The 25,733-nt window shown below is 42.7% G+C and overlaps 2 protein-coding genes across 2 annotated transcripts in view; one reads left to right on the top strand and one right to left on the bottom strand.

Moving 5' to 3' along the window:
• The window catches only part of gli3 (GLI family zinc finger 3), a 125,262-nt gene extending 119,324 nt beyond the window's left edge, over positions 1-5,938 (top strand). The window contains exons 13-15 of the mRNA XM_015954757.3: positions 54-344; positions 2,535-2,928; positions 3,412-5,938. Of these exons, the coding sequence (XP_015810243.3) occupies positions 54-344; positions 2,535-2,928; positions 3,412-5,750 (3,024 nt within the window). The 3' untranslated portion in view covers positions 5,751-5,938. The remainder of the gene's footprint in view (positions 1-53; positions 345-2,534; positions 2,929-3,411) is intronic.
• A 5,114-nt stretch (positions 5,939-11,052) lies between these two features.
• prpf4bb (pre-mRNA processing factor 4Bb) lies at positions 11,053-17,463 on the bottom strand. Its single transcript, XM_015954778.3, has 16 exons — positions 17,331-17,463; positions 16,374-16,452; positions 14,818-15,944; positions 14,437-14,610; positions 14,177-14,335; positions 13,987-14,068; positions 13,711-13,912; positions 13,046-13,119; positions 12,829-12,919; positions 12,602-12,749; positions 12,382-12,519; positions 12,149-12,302; positions 11,947-12,061; positions 11,723-11,874; positions 11,565-11,651; positions 11,053-11,476 (listed from the first exon to the last, which is right to left on the bottom strand). The coding sequence occupies exons 1-16, from the start codon at positions 17,387-17,389 to the stop codon at positions 11,273-11,275; spliced, it is 3,045 nt and encodes a 1,014-aa protein (XP_015810264.3). The 5' UTR covers positions 17,390-17,463; the 3' UTR covers positions 11,053-11,272.
• Between the last annotated feature and the right edge of the window lie 8,270 nt (positions 17,464-25,733).

Genomic DNA, 25,733 nt, shown 5'->3' with positions numbered 1-25,733 from the left:
CAGTTTGCAAACTTAACCAGCTGTTTAACAAACTGCTTTATTATGTTTTTCAGAAACCCTACGTGTGTAAAATCCCAGGTTGCACCAAACGATACACGGATCCCAGCTCCTTACGGAAGCACGTGAAGACAGTACACGGGCCAGAGGCGCACGTCACCAAGAAACAGCGCGGGGACTACCCTCGCCCGCCAACGCAACCGCGAGAACCTGGGGGCAACAGCCACGGTCGGTCGCCGGGGCAACTGCCCATGGGTGGGTACACGGACCAAAGGGAGTACAACCATGTTACCTCAAAACAAGATGAATGTCTGCAGGTCAAGTCTATCAAGACAGAGAAACCCATGGTAAGACTTTATTATACGCTTAAACAAAATTTTATTCATTTGTTTGAATTCTTCTAACAATTCTCCAAGATCTTCTAACGAGTGACTCTTTTCCTCTATCCAATGCTTCGGCATTTCTCTCCATTCCTTTCTAAGGACAGTGGGTAATCAGGTGAGATAGGTGACATTGAATTTGTAAAATTGGTGTAATTTTTTTCTCCATTTCTCATCACACATCCTGGTGTTTTCTCATCCTGTTGATCACTTTCACCCACTGTCGGCCTCAGTCTGGCATAAAGAAATGATTATATACATTTTGTTGTGCAGGCTGAAAAGCCTTGTGACAGTTCTATGAGACATTATTAGACAACTGTCCTTTTTGTAAACATTCAGACAAAAACACAACTTTCAGGGTCAGACCAACTCAAAATCATTCTGTTACACAGGGATGGAAATGTATTATGGTTATTTGAAGATATGCATCTTGAATACAATTGTCAGTATTTTAAAAAAGTGTTGATAAATGTTGCAGGATGCACTCCTACAAACTGAAATTATAACAAAAACAAGAGAAGCTGCAGCAATATTGGGCTTTTACAGCTTTCTAAATGTATTTTTGAAATTAGTATTATTTATGGTGGTAGTATATTTTAATTTTACTTGTTCCCATGTTTTAATAACTCAAGAGCCCATACCACTCAGAGCTGCTCGCCTCCTCCAAAAAAAATTTTTTTTCTGGTGAAGGAAGTGGAGAGAAATCCTCCAGACTAGACTCCCTCTTGGTCCGCCAGGCAATGTCCCCTTTTAGCTAAGACTCTGGTAGGGAAGTGGCTTACTCTTTAAGATACCTTCTTTATTAGGGATGTGTATTGGTGAAATTCTGGTGATACGATATGTATCACAATACATGGGAGACGATGCAATGTATCACGATATATTGCGATACATTCAGTCAGACGATATTAGCGATTTTTATCGTCCAAACTGATACTTAACATGTATAATATGAGGTATCTGAACCATAATAGAGGGATTTACATTTCATTGGTGGAAACAAAACCCATTGCTCACTGCTGCTAATTGGAAGTTGGCATTTAAATTGCACCAAAAGAAAATACACAAATGTTTGCATGTAAATTCTTCCAAAAATTAGATGCACAGCTTTTGAATATCGACGTTATATTGCTAGAAAAAAATCACGATATATTGCCATATCGATATTTTCTTACATCCCTATTTTTTAATTTTTTTATTGTTGTTGAGTTGGGGCTCTTACTGTGAAGGATTTTAAAAGAAGTTCTATCTCAGATTTGTATTCTAACAGTTCTATCAAGTATGTACACTCATAACTCCGGCTACAGTAGTGACAGGAATTTAAAAAGCAAACTTTGAGAAAAACTTGTTTAAACTCTTACCCCGGTTTCACACTGCAAGCATCAGCGGTATGGAACAGTAGCGGAGCGGCTCACTCGCGAACTTCAAAGCGGTCCTTTTCACACCGTGAGAGTCTTGGCCGCTCCTCGAGATTTTCGCCATCCTTCCTCATCGAGAGATCACAACCCCCACGAAGCATCACGCCGTTGCAATTCTCGAAAGAAAGTGGTGGTAAACAAAGCCGTTCAGTCACACGTGCTTACGTAAGTTATATATAACATTGCAACGTTATATTTTATTTTGAAAATAACCGGGGATTTTACACTGAAACCGTGTGTGGTTTCTTGTCTCGCACTATGTGAACTGTGGAAATTTACGTGTCCCAGTAGCGGCTCGCGGACAAAATAGAACTTGATCATATCTTTAGCGGCGCGGTGCGGTATGCCGCTTCTGGGACACGCCTGATGGTTTGAAACACTCCATAGACTATAATTGGATTCTATTTGAAGCGGTGCCGCTTTGCTGCCGGTCCGTTCTGCTGATGCTTGCAGTGTGAAACCGGGGTTATTTTCAAGTGCTGCAGCAGGCTAAAGATTTATAAGTTACCAAGTATGGATTTCTTTATTAAAACAATAATGGTAATAGTGCAAAACCTCTTACCAGAGTATTAATAAAACAGATGTCAACTATGTTTGGCATTCAACCCAACATATGAAATGAATCCCGTAGAAATCCTCATACAGGAATAGCATGCTTTGGAACAGCATCATTGACACTGTATATTCACACTTTTGTTAGGTTTAATACGCTTATTTCCTGTTTGTTTGGGTCTCCCAGACGTCTCAGCCAAGCCCTGGCAGTCAGTCTACATGCAGCAGTGACCAGTCCCCCGTCAGCACCTATCCCAGCAGTGGAGTCCAGCTTGCTGTGAGTGCCGGACGCTTGCCAGGGGAGGGTCTGGAGGAGGATGAGGAGGAAGAGGAAAATGAAGAGGAGGCAGAGGAGGAGTGTGAGGTGGAGCCGTCCCCCATCATGGACTCAACGGTCTCTACGGCGACTGCAGCCATGCTGACCTTGCAGGCGAGGCGAAGCATTGGCCGCCCCCTGCGCTGGATGGAGCACATGAAGATGGAGAGGCTGAAGCAGGTGAATGGAGCACTGCCCAGGCTGGGGTCTCTGTCCCCTACACCACCCCCGAAAGGCTCTGCATTACCAAGCATCCTGGGAAAGGGTAAGTTTATCTACTTGATCACGGGCGCTATATAAATAAACTTTTACTTACTTACTTAAAACTTTTGTCATGCCATTCTATATGTGCTTAAAAATTATAACCCTTCTTACATCTTGCAGATTCTTTTTACAAAGCACCTGTAGACAGATTTTCCAGAACCAAATTATCCCAAATTCTATCTAGCCAGTTTTGGCTGAAGGGTTCGGGCAAAACAAAAGTTTCTGGAAAATGATATCATAAGCATATCAAACTGTACATCATATCAGTGAGAATAGCATGTAATGTGATGTTTCATGGCTGATTTCTGCCAGATCCCTCAAACAAATGTTCCCATCGGTTTGAAGGATCTCTCCCCCACTTTACTTTTTTGGTTGCTTTCTAATTCCACTAAAATGTGTCTTTCACCACACCTAATTTTCCTTGGTTATTTATCTCTGTTCTAACTTTCCTAATTTGCCTGTCTCTATCTATGTCTCTCCCTAGGATCCTGCCTGGGCAGGCAGTGGGGGGAGTCTGCTCCTCAGCCACCTGCTCCTGCTGAGCTGGGCAGCACAGAGCTAACGGTACTCAGTTTGCTCAGAGACCGGCGCGACAGCAATGGCAGTGCCACTAGTTCAGCCTATTTGAGCAGTAGCAGGCGCTCCTCTGGCATCTCCCCCTGCTTCTCCAGTCGACGCTCCAGCCAGGCTTCCCAGAGCGAGGGCCCAATGTTGGCTTCCCACCACCGCCGCATCCATAACCTCAGCTCCACTGGCTCTTACGACCCCATTTCCACTGATGCCTCCCGCCGTTCCAGCGAGGCAAGCCACTATGGAGGTGGGGTAGCAGGAGGAGGTGGAGGGATACTCCCAAGTGGGAGTTGTGGAAGTGTAGGGGGAGTTGGTTTTGGAGGAGGAGGTGGGTCACGGGGGATCCTCAGTTTAACCCCAGCACAGCACTACCACCTTAAAGCCAAATATGCAGCAGCTACTGGCGGCCCACCTCCCACGCCTCTACCTAACATGGAACGTATGAGTTTGAAGACTCGAATGGCCATGATAGAAGACGGAGGCAGCAATCGCTGTTTGCCACCCCTTGTAAGGCCACCTCGCTGTGGTGAAGGCAGTAGTGGCTTTAACAATGAGTACATGGGACACGTAGGTTACAGAAGGAGGGTATTCTATCCTGGAGAGGCACCACTAAATGGAAACCGCAGGGCCAGCGACCCAGTTCGGACACAAGTTCCTGAAACGTTCAGTTTACCTCCAGTTCAACGCTTCAACAGCCTTAATAATCTCTACCATCTTCCTCCTCTGTCTCACCATTCTACACCTGACTCTCGTAATTTCGTCCTACAAAACTACACACGCTCAGAGGGCAATATGCAGAACTTACCAAACACATCTAGCATTGCAGAACAAGCAGCCTTAGAAGCTCTGGCCATGGAGGATAATGAGGAGGCAGGCCTATTGCTCGAGGATGAGGATATGTTACCCGATGACCTAGTGCAGTATTTACACTCCCAGGTTCAGATGGACAGTGGCTCTTATGTTCAGATTGAGAACCAAATAGCCTCTACCCAAAGGGACATCTCCCACCCAGCAATGGAGCCAAACCAGACTTCAGCATTGTATGGGACCTTCCCTTGTTCCCACAGTCTCCAACAGCAGCAAATATCAGAGAGGAACAGCCCAAGTAAGCTTCCCATCCAATGGAATGAAGTCAGCTCTGGAAGTGTTGACAGGTCTCCTCAAAAAGATCCCAGCTACCACCCACAGTGTGGAAGGTGGCCTAGTACAGAACATGAACCCACATCTGTACCATTTGGCAAGTTCCAAAATATGGTGGTTCACCAGCACGTATCTACTGACTTCCAGAGCAGCTACCCCCTGGAAAATCAGTCTCAAAGTCTTAACCCTGGGGTGAAGCTAGAGGCATCCCCTAACTCCTGCATGGAGATGAGAGGTACTGGCCACAACTCTACAAACACATTTGACAGGTCAAATTTCTTGCAGATGAGCAACAGGCCTCTTCCCCAAATTCTGAAACCCCACATGTCCAATGGACCTATGAAACAGAGCTGCTTCCAGCAGAACAATAACGATACCTCTTGGCAGGTTGGAAACAACCTAACTCTTAGCAGGGCCTTCATGGACAATCTCCATAGCCAGCTTCTAGGAAATGCTTCTTATCACGATCGTCTGGTACATGTCCCTCACCCACCAATCAACAGTTCCAAGTCCTTTGTCAAGACCCAGCAGTCAGAGAGCTCAAGCGGAATTCAGCCAAGCCCAAACGGATCCCAACAACTACAAAGTGGAGACCAGTGTTCTCTTGCATATCAGGTATCAGGGCTGAAACTGGAAAATCCAGATCCTGAATACATTGGGCAAGCCTTTGCGGACTGTCTTTCCTACGAACCTGCAAATTGCAAGGCCTCCTCATTCCCTGTACTGGAGGACCAGAGTTTGTTGGACTCCATGGCAGTGTCTGAAGATACAGGTGGTGGCTGTGAGAACCCAGTAGCTCTCCCCTCCCCAGGTACAGACCAAGTGACCAGCACAGTTAATGGCCAGGTGGCCAGTGTATTAGATGTAGGGGTAAATGTGGACTTTGGTACCATATTGGAGGATAGTTACGATCAAGGCAGCCTGGTCTCAGGGGTCTTGAGTCCCTCCATCTTCCAGGGCATGTCTAGGACCTCATCACGCCTCACCACCCCTCGGGCATCAGCTGCCTTCCAGAGTGTGGCCCCAGGCCTGAGTAACATGGCCATTGGAGACATGAGTTCCCTTCTCACCACCCTCGCTGAGGAAAGCAAGTTCCTAGCTATCATGCAGTAGCTGCTTCTTCTCTCTGCTTTCTCCTTCCATGGAAACGAAAAATGGCAAACGAAGGAGAAAACATTGGTGTATGTGAAGATTAAGACAATAAAAATGGCAATTATGAGAACTTTGTGTAATTGCCATTTGATTTTAATGTAGGAAAGCGACATCCCACATAGAGCAGGGATGTGTCCAGATTATGTGTAATAAAGAGTTATATTCCTTTTCTGGAATGAAGGCTATTTTTGGAAGCCCTTCTCTTTGTACAATAAGATGGTGAGGACAACTCATCTCTCTAAATCAGTATTCTGTGTATTGTAACTGTTTTAGCTGTACATCCTATTTGTAAAAACGCATGTACTCAAGTTAAACACTGTCTATATAAGTACATAGACTAGATCGTGTGCCAAGTATCAACCGATCTAATATCAAAGGTACAACAACACTAAATCTTTGACGTTCCAGGTGAGACACAGTGTCGTCCATTTAAAAGGCCCTGAAGATAACTTTAAATATCATAGCTTTTCCTGGGTGTTATATTTACATTTGATGTCATTTTGTTTGTATGTTACTTTTGTGAAGCTGTAAACGTTTCAGTGCATCTACCAAGTTTTACCAAGAGGTATTTCTCATCAAGAGCCAGTCCAAAAATAATGAACGAGACATCCAAGTCTTCTGCCATAGATTGTCGTCTACTTGATATCTAAATGGCTCGGTCTAGTTAGTCTGGTAAGGTACTCACAAGTGTGTGTAACAGTGTTTTTAAAAACTTTTTTTTGTATTCTGTTTGTTGGATTGCACGAATGGACTTTGTGTCCTACAATTGGTGCTTTATGTATTTGTACATGAATTGATATGAGTACTTGTTTGGTTTTAATGTGTGCTAATGACCAGTACTTGGCAAGGTTTGCAGCATTTCACTGAGTGCTTCAACATGATATGTTTTGTTCTATAGAAAATCATTTGTTTTGTTTTCCAAAGCTCTTAAAGTTCAGTATGTGGACTGCCATCAAGTATTGCAGTGACTTTGTCAGCCGTGTTAGTATTGCCTTGCAGTCTTCTGTAACTGCACACAGAAAATCGAGGAGTTTACCTTTCGTTCAGAGAATTTAGGTACAAATCGTTTTATTGTTCTTTGGTACTTTTTGTTATTTTGTAGCCATGCTTTGATGAGGTTTTGTTGTTTCAAAGACGTGGAGCTGGTTTCCTTTGAAAGAGGGAACTGCTGAGATATGTGCCTTAAACGTATCTGCCTGTCGGTAAAAAGAAAGATCACTGCCAATCTTCCATTGTGAATGAAAATAAAACAATTTCAAACTTAAACATGTAAAAGTGTCTCGTGAGACGTGAAAAATAAATGGAACAGAACATTTATATGACAAAAGTCTTACTATCAGAAGATTTGTAACATGCATTCTGCTTTTCTTTTTCAAGTTTTCACATTTATTGTCCTTTTATATATATATATAAATATATTATGTAAATAAATGACTTCTTCTGTAGGCTTAGTAAAGGGAGTGCGGCGTGTCCTGGGACCAATAAAGAATTGACTTTGAAAGCAGAGATTCCCAGGCAAAGGCACGGCGCTTTACCGCCGCCAGAAGATCAGCTTCGCTCTTTTATAACTGACAACAAATGTTTGTATGGTTTTAATAAAAATGGAAATTATATTTTCAGTCTCTGTTCTTCTTTTTGACATATTTAGATATTGCAGCAAGCCAACAAAAAGTAAGCACACCTTCTTTCTTTCCCGCGGTCTACAGGTCAGAACAGGTTAAGTGTTTACAATTTGGTAAAAACAACCACTGAAGAATTTAAATATAACATTACACCATATCGTTAAAACAGCAGAAACAGAATAATTAAAACTAAGTACGTTGAAAATAATATATAGAAATGAGACTGTTGCTATACGTCTATATCTATACCTTAGTAAGGAGGGAAGATGCCGACCAATGTTTAAGGAACCTTTTAAATGATCAGGAGTCGGTCAGTCCGCTACATGTGGGATTCATTCAGCACAGTAGTCCGTCCCCCTAAGAGAACATTCAGAGAGTCAACATCCACATGTCAGAGACTCAGTTAGCATGTTAACTCTGACTAGTTGACGACTTTAGGATTTGAGAAGACTGAACAGAAACATGATAGAATGGCTCAGGTTTGCAAACCACAACTTCTGGATGAATAGTAGATAAGACCATCTTAAAGTTAAAGTCCCATTAGTTCTCACACACAGGTGTGTGTGCGAAATTTGTTCTCCGCATTTGACCCATCCTCTGGGGAAGCGGTGAGCTGCAGACAAGCCGCGCTCGGGAACTATTTGGTGGTTTAACCCCCCAATCCAACCCCTTAATGCTGAGTGTCAAGCAGGGAGGCATTGGGTCCCATTATTTCAAAATCTTTGGTATGACCCGACCAGGAATTGAACCCCTGATCTCCCACTCTAAGATGTTAGACGTCACCTTTGTGGAAAATCAAACACACACCAGCACAACGGTGGACGTGTTACGAAGCGGGCCTGCTTTGCTCAGACTCAGCCATGAACCTGTCTGCAAACCAAAGTATTAAATAATCAATGTGGGATCATCTGAGGCTTTTGTCACATAAAAAACTATTGCAGAAAGAAAAACAATAATTACTGCAACATTTTATAAAAAAATAAAATTCAGCAAACATCAACTGAATAAAGTTTGCAGAAATGTCTTACAGAAGAAAATTACTTTGATTTGCCAAAAGTTGTCATATGAGCTCTTTTTCACAAAATACATACACTTTACAATGAGGGCCCCTCATTAACGATACTTGGTGCATTAGTAAGCATTAATTACCTAGTATTAACAACTGCTCAACCATATTAAGTAATGTATTACTTAGCAGACACCTCTTTTGGCCTCTTGTCCTAACCTTAAAGACACTTAATTGTTAACAATACCAGGAACGTTAATAAAGGGAACCTTTGTTTATTAATGCTTAATAATGCACTAAGTAACACGAATAAAGGGGGACTCTTTGTAAAATGTTACCAATACATTTAACTCACTAACATATCAAATCTGTTGCAAATGTGATATGAAATCCTTAATTAAATGTAAAAGTAAATACCTTGACACTGGTTCGGGGTTTGAATATTTCTAACGCACAGATAAAGTTTTTAGATGCCTCTATCGCCCTCTAGTGATCATTTTACGGTGATACCCCCAGCTGGTAGCAGAGCACCAGCCTGACCTCTTGCTCTCATGAATCTGAAGGCCATAAATGACTTGTTTGGTTACATATTCAGATTAAAGGCAGCCATGTCCTCATCTCTTCATGTTGAGATTAAAGCCAGCATGCTTTAGCGTGCCAGATGATTCTCACTGACACCTTCACCGGTGGTTATCCCACTACAGCCTACATGTCTTTACAAACCCCTTGAGGTTGACAGCCCATCAGCTCCGATCAGAAGCCTTATTACCAAACTCTGCTCCACTCAAGCACAGGGAGCTCTTGCATCACTCTTCTGCTTTCAAATGGGAGAAAAATAGGAGTTTTTTTCTAAACGAGACTCCCATTATGCTTTTCAGGAGCTCAACACAAGTGCAATCATGTAATGGAGCGAAGCACCAGAGTGGGAAATAGTGAAAATGGAGATTTCACTTTTGATGCTGCAAAGTTCTTGCAGCCTTGATCCTTTTTACTGTGAGTACGAACCCTCATCAAACATGTTTTCATCTTTATGCACTTATTGAAGCGGAAGTCTGATTTTTCTGTTTTCACACAAACTGTAACATTTGGTAACTACTTCTTATGATGAAACTTACCCATTGAAATCTATAGGATTTTGGTGAAACAGGGGGGTAAACCCCGCCCCCTTTTGGAGCTCTTTTCATTTCATAATGGAAAATATTGATCAAAGTTGTGGGCCTCTACATGACACGAACTGGTATTTTTCACTTATACCGTCAGTTTGAATTTGATGGGTTTTGATCAGAACGTTCGCAGCTGATTGTTTCAACTTTTGCAAACTCTTCTTACCCCTGCAACATTTTCAGTAAATGCAAATACTTCAAAATGTCGACATTTTTATCTCCTTTCACCACCGTGTCCCTTACTGCTATTGGACTTTGTCATTGTCTTCTTCTGGTCCCAGAGCACTGAGAGTTTTCACCCAAACTTCAATTGACCTTAATGTGTGCATCAAAGCATTTTAAATGATTATTTCTGATTATAATCAATTTTCATACAGGCTGAACATGAAAATAGTCTCCTACACCTATCTGCTGCATTAGCTTCTGACAGAAAATAGACGGTGACACTCTGACTTGAAAAGCCTGACAGCATGACTGTGTGAACACTCATGGACTCACCCATCTTGACTCAACGATGGAAGGCTGTTGTTGGTTAAGCATCCAGGAAAAAGCAGATAACATTTCGACTAGTAGAAGCTAACCATTAGCATTAGCAACTCCACCACACAGCAGAACTCCTCCAGGGTTGTTATTTGTGGGGATAAAACATCCATGTTGCAAAATAAAGCCTACTACTACCAGAGGCAATTTATTTTGATCTGTCTTCTGCAAACTTGATGTAGTTTACACATTCTGTTCTCTATTAAATTATGATTCTTAGAATTTCGGCATTAGGAATCATTAAAAAGCTTTTCTTTCTCTGTGTTTTATTCAATAAGACCGATCAGGGAATATTGTTCATTATGAGGTCTGAAAGAAAAACAAGCAAACAGCTGTTTGTTTACAGTAGGAAACAATTTATTACTAAAAAGCTGTTTTATACTGAAGGTGCTCTTTCAGTAGCGTTTCCACAACTATTGTTTATTGTAATCCACAAGATTGGTTTTACCACATCATGTAAAGAAAAAAAAACATACGTGAAGGAAAGCGACTTTAGACTGTATGTACACAACATTAGAGGAGAGTCACGGGTGTGGCATCGTTTGGTGTTTAACACACCAAGCTCAAACAGGAGGCACTTAAATCTGAGAGCCTTTAGAGCCAGAGAATTGGACGAGGGGTTAAAAAATGAAAAAAAAAAAAAAAACAATAATTCTACCAGTTTTAAAAATCTTAATCAGAAATGCACGTTTTTCTTTCAGATCAGGTTGTGACTGCAGTTATGGAGCTTCAACACAGGGCTGCACCACATTCAAAAGCATGCATCATCCCACTATGAGCAATGTGGTCAGAAAAAAATGCTGCACTCTGACCTTTCCTCGTCTGCTGCTTGATTTAGTTGATGCAACAGACTCGTCAGTATTTACAGGAATCATAGTTTCTTTTAATCACTCCAGTGCCATTTAAATTAAAAAGTAACTGCATTTGATGGTATGAGGGGAAGTATACAATGAAAAACAAAATCAAAGCGTGTAACTCAGAATGGCTACTATCTCAATGATCTATTTACAATAAAACACAATAAAGAATCCATTAGAGTCCTGCTGAAAGAACAAAACTGGGTGAGATTCTGAAACAAGAGTTCAGAGGTTTGCTGCTTCGCTCCAGAGCTGGTTTAGTGGTCGCTGCTGTCCTGTCCGCTCTGGGAGGGTCTCAGATCTTCTCCTGTATAAAGGGGTGCTGCAGAGCCTGGTTTATGCTGATGCGTTTAGCCGGGTCCAGCATCAGCGTGCCCTCCAGCAGGTCCTTCAGCTGCATCACCTTCTTCCTCTGGTCCTCGGGCAGCCGCTGGCCGCCGATGAGTTCAGACAGCAGGTCTTTGGTGGGGTTGATGGTGCTCATTACCGTCACCTTTTCCTGGTGAACCAAAAAAAAAAAAAAAAAGTCAAAGTTAATAAAAAATCACTTTAATATCAGGGAAACAGAATTTAGAAGACCTTCTCACCCTTTCAGTCACTTTGTCTACTTCAATGTAGAGGAAATTCAAGTTCTGGTCGAAGTGCTGGTCTTTGAACAAACCTTTACGAATCATCTGAAGAAACACGACAGGAAGTTGCATCACGCGCTGAACAGCAAACACGATGTGAAATGATGCGAGCTTACCTTGTTGGGCATCTTGCCCTTCAGGTCCATCGCCAGCTTCAGCATGTGATTGTTGGAAGATCCGGGGAGCAGGATCTTCCCGGTGTACAGCTCATACAACGTGCACCCCACCGACCACATGTCGATCCCGTAGTCGTAAAGCTTTCCTATGACTGAGGGAAACACGCTCGGAGTGAAGCTCAGGCGAAACAGAAACCGAACAAAAGGAGAAAATTTAAACTTACTGATTTCTGGAGCTCTGTAAAATCTACTGACAAGATACGGTGTGATGTCATTATCAGCCACATGTGAGGCTGAGCCAAAGTCACAAAGCTTCAGAATGGTTTTAGACTCGTTCACCTTGAAAGAGGACCAAACATAATGATGTTAAACACACGCGGCTGTTGTTCTGAGCACTCTGGAAGGTTGACTTGTGTTAGACCGCACCAGGATGTTGTCTGGCTTGATGTCAGCGTGGAGGATGTTGCATCGCTTCAGCAGCTTGAGCGCCAAGAAGAGCTGCTGGCTGTAGGAACGCACAGCTTTGATGTGGAGTCCAACGTCTTTACCGTACTTCTTCAGCACCTCTCGCAGATTCATACTACGGGTGAGACGGGCAGGTGGTCATCAGATAAAAGCTGCGGTGAGAGATGTAAACAAAGACGGTTTCTCCTGGGTACCTGAGCGGCTCAAACACCAGACAGAGATGCTGCTTGTGGTAGAAGTGTCGGAAGAGGCGAAGGCAGTGGAACTTATCGTCAGGATCGGCATCGTTTAGCTTCCGGAGAAATTCTAACTCCTTCAATCCCGTCTTCTGCCTGTTTACCACAAACATGAGCGTTAGAGAATTAACAAGATCTGACAAACATTTATACAGGCCGTGTGGATGGCTGGACCCACATGAGCTCGTTGTTTCGGATGATCTTGACTGCCACCTCCTGGCCGGCTCTGGCCGTGTCTCTGGCTCGGATCACGTTACTGAACACACCCTGCCCCGTGTAGCCGTACACGTCGTAGCGCTTATCTAAAGTCTCGCCGATGTTTACTCCTGAACAACAACACAAACAAACCACAGGGTTACTATGGGAGTAGAATGTAAAGCACTGGAACCACCAGGGAGGATTTACTGTAGTATCCTTCTGCATCGGTCCAGTTGTCCCTGAGGTTTGGGTTCTCCTTGAAGTCCTTTCCCACGCCGGCTGCTCGCATCCTGGCACTCTGCAGAGGCAACAGAAAAAAAGGACATGTTCCTTATCGTCCAGTGTTTCAATCGCACCCTTTTGGGTTAATTAACATTATAATAGAACAAAATAGCACCAGGATGCCACACGGGTCCTTACTTACATCAAAATGAGCAGCAAACATGTCGTCTGACTCCGTAAACATGTCGGGGGCCGAGGGCTTCTTTGGGTTGGCTCCTGGAAAAAAACAACAAACAGCAACCAGAGAGACAGGATGAGATCCGGGGCTCACACACGTCATCCTAGAACAGTAAATCTGGAACATGTGTTTGATTCACATACTGTGCAGAGATCAAAACATGCTGCAGGAGGCAGACACAACCAGGCTTTGGAATACAAGCCAGCAACTGAATGAACACATGACAGAAGAAAAAACAAAATTATAACCCCTGCATGACAAAAGTGCATTTCTCACACAGTCCTCTACTTCAACGCCGCTCTGGTGTCACAGGCTGCAGGGAAATGAACTCATTTATTGTTCATTCAGCGATCGGATGAAACTTGATCTGCTCTGGTGGCCGGAAAAAATAATCTGGAAATTTTCAGATTGAAGGTAAAATTTGTGGTTGATAAAAGGAGAGGAGCCCATCTGGAGCTTTGAGCTGAACACAGATGCACGTGCTCATCAGCGGCAGCTGTGGTGACTCGTGTCACGGTCTATAAACAGAACCGTTTGTAGCTGCGTCCTTGCTCGCTTACAGGTGACGGCGCGGTTCATTCAGTTGGCCTTGTATGCCAACAGGACTCGTTATTTAACGGGGACGTTACCGTCTTTCTCCTGGGCGATGAGGTTGTGCTTGGCTTTGATGCTAGCCTCGAAGGTGTTGACGTTCTCGCGTTCATACTCCTTCACATCTGCGGCCACTCGCTCCAGGATGTCGTCGGGCGAAGGAGAGCGGCTCCGCGTGCTGCTCTGAGGGCTGCTGGGCTCCGACACCATGTTGGTGTCTTCGTTCAGGACCTTGTATTTCTGGGTTAGGGAGGAAAGGTTCAGAGAGGGGACTCCATCTTTATCTGTGGTTGTAACCAAGATGGAGACCAGACCTGGACGATAGCCATGCGCTGCTGGCGCCGCTGCTCGATGAGGGCTTCTTCATCTATCTCCTCACCTTCAAAGTCCTCCAACCTGAAAAGAGCCAAAGTCACGGAAGAGAAATGATATCTGGTCTGGATGAAAACATTCACACAGCTTTTATAAGTGATAAAATATCTGATTTGATCGCTTTTTACGCACACGTCTTCTTCTGAGGACTCCTGGTCCACCTTCATCCCTTCCGACAGGCTGCCCTTAAACTTATCTTCATCTCTGCTGCGCCTCCTCCTCCTCTCCCGGTCACGAGACGTGGAGCGTCGGTACTGGCGGAGCCGACCGTACCGGTCTCTCTCTCCTGATCTGTAAGTCGTTCATTTCAACGCGGATGAATAATCTCATCAGAACACTAAAGATTATGTCATCAGTTCCAGTCTAAAGCCACATAACAGCGTCACCATCACCTGTGTCTGAGCAGAGACCGGCTTCGTCTGCGGGGGGAGGAGCGGGAGCGTCGCCGTGGTGATGGGGACCTCCTCCTCAGAGGGGAGCGACTGACACGGCGGCGAATGGCGGGCCTAGGACTCCTTTCCCGAGACCGGTCTCTGGCGGGCCCAGCGTCAGGTCGAGGCCGCTTCCTGCAGGATCAGAGGAGAACTCTTTCATCCAATGTCGTCAGAATATTTATTTTGTGTCTTCCTCACTTTTTAATTTGTATTTTAACGACTCGTTTCAACACAGATTGGTCCCACGAAGCAGTATTCTGACCCTAGGCATTAAACCGAACACAAATGCTTTGTGGGTAAACAGATAACCACCTAACGATGAAGCAGCGAGTGACGAACCTGAGGGGTGAGTCCTGCCTGTCTGACTCCCTCCTCCTGAGGTCCGGTGAGCGGCTGCGGCCCCTTCTGGGGGGAGACTTGGTTCTGGACGGAGAGTGGTTCTGTTTTGACGTCCGCTCGGAGGCGCCAGTCGACACATGGCGACTGTCTCGGTGACGAGGAGAAGCACTGCGTTTCCGTGGAGGGCTGTGAGGCCCTCGTCTGTGAGGGGAGCGGTTCTCTTTCCCCAGCGAGGCGTCCTTAGACGGAGACTTGGCGACCCGTTTGTCCCGATCTGCATCTGAGCGGCTTGGCCGTTCTCGTACTGGTGACCTGGACCGTCGACTTGCTCTGTCCTGGTTTGGCCTGTCATCTCGCTGTGGAGAGGAACGCTTATCAACACGATCGGCTTTCTTCTCGTTCTTTAAGTTGGAAGGAGAACTAGACTTCCGTCTCTCCTTGGGCCGATCAGTGCTGCCCGAGCGTTTTTTGTCCTTAGACCTGCTCCTGCCACGCCCTCTGTCCTTAACGCCCGCGTCCTTACTGCTTTTGGTCCCTTTGTCCTGCTTAGACTCCTTGGCGGGTTTCTCTGCAGACTTGCTACGACGCTTGGAGCTGGACTTACTGACCTCTGTTGAGTCTCGCCTCGATTTCCCACTTTTCCCCCCTCTTGGAGAGATGGGTTTACCTGAGCTGCCCCTCAGACGCTGCTCTCCATTCCTGAACCTGGCGTCTCCATCCTCTTCAGACCCAGAGTTGTAGCCCTGAAGAATCAAACCCATGCCAGACTGAACCTTGCCCTCCATCAGCTGACTGTCCAGTTCAGCTTTAATCATGGCCCTCTGTTTCTCCAGGTCCTCCAGCACGGCCCTGTCATCCAGACTGGGATTCCCAGAAGAGGGAGACGACTCCACCTTCTTGTGGGTGGAGGAACCAAAGAGGGCGGCAGCAGACGGGGAGGTGTCCTCTTTGCGTTTGTGTTTCCTGTGTTTATGACGATGCTTTCGCTTACGGTCCTTGTCTTCATCAGATACATGTTTGTGTTTTTTGTGCTTGCTGCGATGCTTGTGTTTTTTCCTCTTGCGTTTACCACTACCGCTGTGATGTTTGGACCCTTCATCGACCTTCTCAGTATTTACAGCTTCCTCCTGGAACAAAAAAAAAAGAATATTTTAGATGTCATTCTGAATTATTTATAAGTAAATTTAAATCAGTAGAGTAAAGAATGTTTTAGTTACTGTGTTCATAATAAAATTAGTTAATTACTGTGTAATACTGGATTTTTACATTTTTTTATGTTATCGTTCCTCCAAGGAACAAGGACGACACTTCTTAGAAGAAAAATGGGTTCAAACCGTAAAACACCCAAATCACCAAACAACATCCACCCACATAAGAAACACTAATGTGTCAGATATGTTTCATGTTTTTTTTCTCCCATTCTTAACTTTAAAATAACCAAATAAACAACCCTGATTGATTGATACCGGTAAACACTCAAGTGAATCAGAGTGAATGGTTAAGATCTTAATTACCACCACTGGTGATTTTTAGGTCTTGCTCTTGTTCATCCCTACCTCTTCCTCCTCCTCTTCCTCAGATATGTCCCCGCTGTCTTCATTTCCACTTCTTTCATGGCTCTCCAGATCTTGCTTTCTGTTCAGGAATAAAAAAAAGAAAAAAAAATAATAAGAGGGTTATGACAGTGGTGACCATTATCTGTAATTTACAGAAAAATAAATGTTTTCTAGATTGAAGGATTTAATTGAACGCTTAAGCCATAGTAGCTATTTAACAGAAGGTCAAATAGCTTCAATTTCATTAGTTAAACGTTTTTCTGGATCCACATTAAGCAGAACTTGGTTTGATTGCATTTTTCCAAACAAAAACAGAACATTCAGGACCACGAGCATTGTTGATCTAACAACTGTAAGGTAAATAAAGTTCAAGCTAACCCACTCGACAGTGAGAACACATACATTATGAGGATCAAGGTTACGTAATGTTTTTAATTCACTTTAAACCGGGGTTAACAGTTGTTTACAGCATAGGAGTTACTAATAACAGAAATCCTATAATTCATATCATACACTCACTTAACGCCATGCCAGATCTACTTGTTAGCTCAAACCGCCAAGACTGATGGCTCGGCTATTAGCACAGATACGCTAAATGTCTTTAGCAAACTTAGCAGGCTATATCCTGTTCGCTAACTCACATTCAAACTCGATAAAACTATAAGCTTTTCTAATGTGTTCAGGCGTACATTGTGTATATGAGCAAATTAGAATGAACAAAACAACCTGGCCGCTGTATTTGCTACGCGTTAAAGAAAACTTAAGCTAGCAGAGCTAAATTACACTTAGCCGAAAGCGTTAGCCTGTCGTTAGCATCTCAGCTCGCTCGTGAAACAACGTGAGACTGCGACTCTTTCATCCTCCGCACATGTAGCGATTTCCATTTAAAACGGACACCGAAATGCATTTAAGTCTCACAGCCACCAGCCTCAGTTGTCTCCGAATTACAGAACTTACATGTGTTCGTTTCCATTATTCATTCTGCTGGACATGATGTCCAGCTCAACGTCTGCCATTTTCCTCAGCTGAGAAGCCTTCTCTTCTTCTTCGAATAATTAGAGGGAGCACTGCCGCTATGATTGTACCGCGTCCCCTGGTGTTTGGGCGATGCTGTGCAAACTGGTTTTCCCACAAAGAATTTTGCACCACCAGGAGGCGTAATTTTCTAACTTGAAATCACACCCTACATTGATCTACTAATAATTTATACTATAACGTATATTTTAAACATACGAGGCAACTAGCGAGTGCATTTTATAGCTAAAAACCTGTAAAAATATTGATTTCAATAAAGTATTAATGAATATAACATATTAGAAAAGGTGCTGATGGGGTAATGACACACATACAGCACACTTCACCCTGTGCTCAGCATTAATTTTTTCCCCTGCCGCTTTGACCTTCTATAAGACACATCAGTTGATTACAGCTACGCTGTGGCTTCTGGCTTACATGTGTCCATTACAGATTTCCTCCTGTGACCGCATCCTGCGTGAGTCGTAGCTAAGTTTTTGTTTGTAAGATGATGCTAACCACCCAACAAGCACAGCATGAATCTGGGGGCGGAATCTTAGAAAAAAAATGACAGAAAAGGCAACAAAAGGACATAAAAACAACTACGAGAGGCTATTGAGTTTACGACACTGTGGGATAACCATCTGGTTTGATTCTTTATGTCGAGCATTGGTATGCATAACATAAATATTCCAAAGATTATTGGTTTAGATCAATTTTCTGCTTCGTAAAAACAAATCTTTGAATGTTTTCACAGTATTTGTTGATGCACTTTGATAAAAAAAACATTGTAACTTTATGGACAAATGCACAATAACTTCACTTTATTGCATTATATTAAATAATTTTAATTTGCATTATGATTTGATAATAACACTGATACACAGACATTACAGACAGTAACTTAAATTAGTATTATATTCAAGATTTCAAACATTCATAAAACGATCATATGAGTCTCTCTCTCTCTCTCTCTCTCTCTCTTCTCTCTCTCTCTCTCTCTCTCTCTCTCTCTCTCTCTCTCTCTCTCTCTCTCTCTCTCTCTCTGCTCGGTTCAGTGCAAAAAGCTGCACAGATGATGCTTTTTGTGTGTTTTTTGAAGTCATGTGACTTCCTAGGATGCAGAAGCATTAATGGGGTGTTATTGTCCCCTCTTGACAGTTTTATTTGAAGCAGTAAATTGTGATATTGTGAGACACCTTTGCCTGCTTATTCACAGTGGTAAGAAAGTAAAGGAAGGTATGGAAGCATTCATGCTGACAGGCTGGCAGATGGGGGAGATTTTCTGGCAGCTGATGGATCTGCAGACATTGCCTTTATTGTTATGTGTTTGAACGACTTTTGGCTTAAATCACAGGAATAATTCTGCTTTGGTCTATAACTTTAACAGACAAGTCTTGGAGTGAGATTTTCTTTATATTATTTTATTCCCCTGTGTGTGTGTGTGTGTGTGGGGGGGGGGGGGGGGGTTATTAGGTTTTGCCTGGCAGAGGAAAATAATTTAATTCCCTTTTTTGAGGCAAAATGGATGCTGTGATCACGTTTATGTAAAAACCCCACAATGTTAATTAATTGTAAATAAAACATATAAAAAAATTGATAAAATGTGGAAAAAGCTGTCTATTTTCACAAAAGAACAGTATTTCAAGCATATAGCATGTAGGTGGCTAATTCGTACCAGAAAAAATATTTTGCCAACATTAGTTTCAGGGTTGAATATTGTAGCCTGTTGACCTTTTTTTCCCTGTTTCATTTGTTTGTTATTTATACATTCCCCACATTGAAATGTTCAAATGTTGGCAGCCCTGGTTTATTAGATGTAGTTGGGTATTTATTGCTCTTTAGAACAGAATAGAATAGAATAGAATAGACTTTGTTGATCCCACAGTGGATAAATTCATTTGTTACAGCAGCACCAACACTTAAGAGAATAATGTGAAGAGAAATAATAACAAAGGTACTTGTATATACATAGGCAGTAAGCTAGTATTATAACTTTCGACCACAAAAAAAAAAACAACCAAGCAAACAAACAAAAAACAAGTATTGAACATTCTGAGTATTGCATTGGTGTTATTGTGTACCAGGATACTGCTAGTACTAGTTAAACTGAGGTGTTGTACACTCTTACTGCAGAGGGGGTGAATGACCTACGGTAGCGTTCTGTTTTACATCTGGGATGTCTCAGTCTACCTCTGAAGGAGCTGTCCATGGTCTCCACAGTGGAACACAGTGGGTGGGAGGGGTTTTTAAAGATGGAGGTCATCTTCCCCAATATCCTCCTTTCACACGTCTCCTCAACTGAATCCAGTGGGAAGGTCAGAACCAAGCTAGCTTTGTTAACTAGTTTATTCAGTCACTTCAAGTCTCGGTCAGAGCTGCCTACACCTCAACAGACCACAGCAGAGTAGATAACAGAGCCAACAACCAAGTGATGAAATTATTTTAGCAGCTGGGAATTAAGTCCAAAGGACCTCAGCCTCCTCAGGAGGCAGCCTTGGCCCTTCTTATACAGAGCATTTGGGTTGTTGGACCAGTTCAGCTTACTGTTGAGGTAAACACTGTACCGTGATGAAGGTTCTCTAATTTGTGGCAAAGGTCACTTTTACCCAGCTGGGTCAAGCTGGGTCAAACAGTACTTTTAAATCCACAGATTAACCCAAGGAGCCACAATGTCTGCAAGAACCTATCACCATATCTGCTGCTGTTCCATCCCAGGAAGAGGACACTTCAAGTAACGATGATAATAATTAGATAATAATTAATAAAACTCATTGATTTGATTACTGTTTAACACAATCTCATAAATGATCACTTGGTTCAGTATAAAGGTATTTTAATTACATGAAATGAATTTATGCTTTGGGTATAATAATAATAATAATAATAATAATAATAATAATAATAAGTATAATAATGATTATGATGACAGTAAAAGATGTGTTCAGCATATCAGAAGGTCAGTTCACCTTATCCAGCTAACACAGAGTCCAGATAAACATAACTTCACACATGGTTTTGACGCATGATCAAAGCTTTATTCCTGAGAGAGTGGACGTGTCCTGGAGCTTGGTAAAACTAACCATCACCAGCTTCAGAGTCAGTTCTTGAACCAACACCACGGAGGAAAGGGGAACGGCCGTCCCTGAATCTCCACCTGCTGTTCAGTCACGCCGGCCAGAATAGCTCAAGAATAAACGAACTGTAACCAGCTAACGAAGACTCTACCCAGAGTTGCTGATTTCTGAGTTAAGACAAAAAACTCCTTCAGAGTTACGGACTTTGAGAAGCAAATAGTTCCACCAGTCGAGTGACCCAAGAAGACATCTCAGGACCGATTTGGTCGTGCTAGAGGTTTTTCTACCAACCTCGTGCCTGGAGGAAACCCATCTCCACCTGGACACTTCGGATCCAAAACGGGGGTCTTCTGATTGGATGAGGTAAACCTCGACAGAATGTGTTTGATGCTGTTTTCTCTCTAAATAACTCAGTTAGCCTCAAAACATCATTTTCATACAGAACGCTTCCAACTCTCTGTGAAAGAAACCTTCTAATAACCTCACTCACACATCCAAACTCGTATTTTTCATTTAGCTTCCATTCAGCCACAGGTTTGCTTTTAAAACAAGTTTAATATCAAAGCTGTTAAAAATTGTCGTTAAATTGTCATCCTTGAATTGTCGTTTATGATTGTCGTTTCAAATCTTTCAGTTTAAAATTGTTAGTAATACATTTCTTCATTTTTAAACTTGCCTCATTATTTAAACGAAACACAGAAAAGGTTTAATATTTCTGGGGTTATTTGAAAGCAAAGATCCTAGCTTCTGATTCAAAATAACTTTTGCTATTAAATTTAATTATCTAAATTAAACATTAATATTTGGATTAAAATTAGATCAAACAGGTTGATGTATAAACTTAGATCGATATATAAGTATCCGGGATATTTATATGTATGATGTAAGCTTCATAGGTTAATCTGATTGGTCATTTTTCAGAATCTCCACTGAATAGCAACAGAGGTGATTCAGCATGCAGTTAACTCTACAACACCCAGGTACTTAATCCACCACCTCAGTGTCTGCTCCCTGGATGTTTACTGGTGAAGTCTTGATAAAGTTTTCTCCTCAGTGAGGCCCACCACATGTGTGTTGGACCCATTTCCCACTAGATTTCTTAAGCAATTTTATGACTCTTTTAGAGATGAGATTTTAATTCTGATGAAAGACGGGGGGTCTTTCCTGCTGCCTTTTAAGGAGCGGTGGTGATGCCCCTTTAGAATCAAATCAAATCAAATCAACTTTATTTATATAGCACTATTCACAGAAGAAAAGCAATTTAAATTTTAACAATCCAAACAATTTCCGACCGGTATCTAACTTACCAGTTTTAAGCAAAAGTTTAGAAAAGCTTGTTTTAAATGATTTTTATTAACATTCATAATGTCCTAGAGAAATTTCAGTCTGGTTTTAGGGTGAACCATAGCACAAATTTCTTTTAAAGATTTAAAATGATTTTAGAGTAAACTATGATGCCCAGAAGGCGACTGTGTTGGTTCTACTGGATCTACAGTGCTGCCTTCGATACAGTAGACCAACTATTCTTTTAACCCGTTTAAAACAGACCAGCCTCTCAAATGCTGTTCACTGATGGTTCACATCTTACCTCACAGACAGGACTTTTATGGTGAGTATTGATACCTGTTCCTCTAGGGTCCATGGGATCACATGGTGTGCCCCAGGGTTCAATGTTAGGCCCAATGCTTTTTAACCTCTATATGCTCCCTCTTGGTGGTGTCATCAGGAAACAGGAGACATGGAGTGAACTTTCACAGTTATGCTGATGATACACGGTTGTACATCTCCGTGTCTCCTTATGATACACAGCCAATAGATGCACTTTTTAACAGCATCGTGGACATCAAATCCTGGATGGCAGAAAACTTTCTCCAGCTCAGCCAGGACAAAACTGAAGTTTTAGTTATTGGTCCCAAGGCCCAGAGAAAGAAACTTTTACCAAAACTACAATCTCTGTCTTTTAATCCATCTAAGCAAGTGAAGAACCTGTAATTATTGATTCTGAGCCGACTTTTATTCTTCTTATTAAAAATATTACTTAGATATGTTTTTATCATATAAAGAACATTGCCAGAACCCACTCCATCCTCCTTCGGGTTAATACGGAGACGATGCATGCTTTATTCACCAGTAGAATAGACTGTAATGCCCTGCTTTCTGGTCTTCCCAAATAGAGCATTTCATGGATGAGAATCTTTAGGCATTTCTTAATGCAACAAACCTACACATCAGCTTTATTTCTTCAGCTGGATCTTATATTTTCTTACAGAGGGAATAATGCGACAGACATTAGGTTCTGCTTCAGCTCATCAGGCCCCCGCTCTCCGAGTTTCACTGCAGACACAATAAGGATCGGGCTATAAAACACCAAGTCCACAGATGCTCAGTGGAGTCAACCACAGTCCATTATGGAGCCTGTTATAGACACTCAGGCAGTTTGCTAACCCCGTCACCCCAGCCCCTGCACTCTTCAGTGGGTTCTTTCTGCTGGGGTGTGGACAACTTGAGAGTTATGACTTGGAGTGGTTTCCTCTAAGCAAAGCTGCGCCAGCCCTTCCTTAGTGAAAAGAGAAGGCCCACCACCATAAACGCAGATGTTCTTTGTTTCCTCGACAGATGTGACTGTCTTTGTTTTTGTTGTTTCACTTTTTAGAGACTCTGTTGTTTGGTTTTCTGAAACAATCGTGCTGACACAGTTTGTTAGAGTAAAGAATAGAGATTAAAAGTACGACCAAACATATGGTCTTGTCACAGTCTGGTTCATGAAAAGGGATGAACAAGCACATTTTTATCTGTTCCTCTTCTAAGGTCAGTGATGACTTTTCTGTAGTAAAAAGTCAAAGCATGGAGTTAACTGGCTGTGTGAGACAATCAAGTGTTTAAAAGTGTCTGAAAATAGCATTGAACACATTTTTTAAACTTTAGTAATAACTACAAGCTCAAAACAGTTGAAATCTGAAATAATTTAACCAGAATCTTTGTGGGCTACAAATGTTGGTGACCAATTGCAAATGGCAATTGTCAGAGAAATTATAAAATGTCTGGAAATGTTCACAAAGTTTTGAAAGGCCGGGTTAGTGGGTAGCATTAGGGTTAGGGTTAATATTGAAATGTTCACAAAGTTTTTGACAGGGTCTCAGATCCTTTTGCGGCATATTCATAAAATTTTGGGTCACCAGTTTCTTCAAAAATAGCTGTTGCAAGTCTCAAAACGTTCTCAATTTATTTTCAGTGACGACTTGTCACAAAAATGTCAAAGATCACAATTTGCTGTGATTCCATATGATAACTTGTGTAATTTCCTCCAATTTTCCTATCTCCAGCTAGTCGTTAGTCCAGTGGTAGACTGGTTATTATGATTTAGTTTGCTTAGGCGAACAAAAAAAAATCATCTTTTATCAAAATTTGGAAACACTCAAACACTGATGCTCTTTTGTTATCTTGAATCAGTCTGAAAGGAGTGTTAAATATCTGAGTAAAATATCATATTTTCCTTATTTTTCTTCACTACTGCAGCAAGTCCTGACTTCTAAGGGTTTACCACCAAATAATTGAGAAGATAATTAAAGTTGTCCAAACTAGGCCCTGTCACAGTGGCAATCCCCCTTTTCACCCCACTGGTTTTGCATTTGCTTTGCTCTAATATAAAAAAGTGGGTTTTTAAGATGAGCAGGCAGAAATCTGTTTTTCCATAAAATGTACTTTTCCCAGTGAATGATATTGGAATGAGTTACGGAGGCAGAATGTGCTGACTGGGTGAATGTGGTCCAACCACAGACTAAAACTCTGGGTCAAACTTACAGATCCTGTTATTACACATGAGGAGACGGGACCTTTCTGATAAAACTCATGGAAACGATATTAATCCTTAGTGCTGTCATGATGTATGCTTTAAAAATGCAACACAATAAAGTTCAAGGTTTAAGGCTCAAGGTTTGATCAAAATGATTATTTTTATCTCTAACACATTCTCTGTAGTTGTGGCTGAACAGTTAGAGTGGTTTTCACTGATCAGAAGGTGAGCGCTTCAGTCCCAGGCCCCGGAAACCCATGTGCCCGAGTATCCTTATGGGCCATTCCCATCTGTACCGGGTCGGCCCGGGCCGGGTAGCGTAGGTTGTTTACATATCTGGGTGGCCTGGAATTTTCCCGGGCCAACCAAGGCTCATTCTCGGCCCTCTTCCCGAGGGGTACTGCTTCAGGCCGACCAGGGCCAACACGCCCACTGCTGACAGTAAATTCACACCTTCCATTAGAGCAAGCCTCTGATTGGTGGGTAGAATCAGCCCATTCACACCTTCCATTAGAGCAAGCCTCTGATTGGTGGGTAGAATCAGCCCACATGGGCTTAAGGCAAGGATGTGTGGAATCAACCGGGCCAGGCTGGGGCCGACTGGGGCTACCCGGCCCGGGCCGACCCGGTACAGGTGGGAATGGGGCTTTAGGCAACAAACAGAACCTTGGCAGATCCATACCAGTGGCAGCCCACTGCTCTTCGTGGACGGGTCAGATACAGAGAAAAAATGTCACAAAGAGGATCAATAAAGGTTAATTTATTATTAACTAATGGATCAATAAAGGGGGTGGCTTTGTTACCTCACACTGAAAAGGCTGCAGGTTTGAATTACACACTTTCTGCGCAGAGTTGGTAGGTTCTCCTCATGCACGTGTGAGTTATTTTCTGGGTAGTCTCGTTTCCTCCCACAGACCAAAAACATGCATGGTGGGTTAATTGGTGACTCTAAATTGTCTCAAGTATGAGTGGGTGTGTTAAGTGTCTCTGTGTGTCCCTGCGATGGACTAGAGACCTGTCCGGGGTGTCCCCCACCTCTCACCTGAGGACCACTGGAGTTAGACGCTAGCTCCCCATTACCCTAGTGAGAATGAAGAACCTGCAATTAAGACTAAAGCATTATATAAAGTTAGTTTAAAGGTGTACTGAGTAAGAATTTTACAGTGAAATAATCCCAAAACAGTCTAAAGTCTCAATCAGGAAGGAAGGTTACATTGAAACAGATTTCCTTCTTAGCCAGCTGGAGGGTTGTCATTTTTTCTCCTTTTAACCCTCCCACTGTCCACATGGGTGACCCCGCCAGGAAAGTTGACCATTGAACAGGATTGATGGTTTATCCCTTGAGGTCAATATGGCAGGTGTGAGGTGGTGCTCACTCCTCACCCCTGCCACATGGACCCAAGGGATAAACCATCAATCCTTTTCAATGGTCAACTTTCCTGGCGGAGTCACCCATGTGGACAGTGGGAGGGTTAA

This window comes from Nothobranchius furzeri, chromosome 7 (genome assembly GCF_043380555.1).
Source record: "Nothobranchius furzeri strain GRZ-AD chromosome 7, NfurGRZ-RIMD1, whole genome shotgun sequence".
Taxonomy (NCBI): Eukaryota; Metazoa; Chordata; class Actinopteri; order Cyprinodontiformes; family Nothobranchiidae; genus Nothobranchius; species Nothobranchius furzeri.
This window is presented reverse-complemented; position numbering and strand designations above follow the sequence as displayed.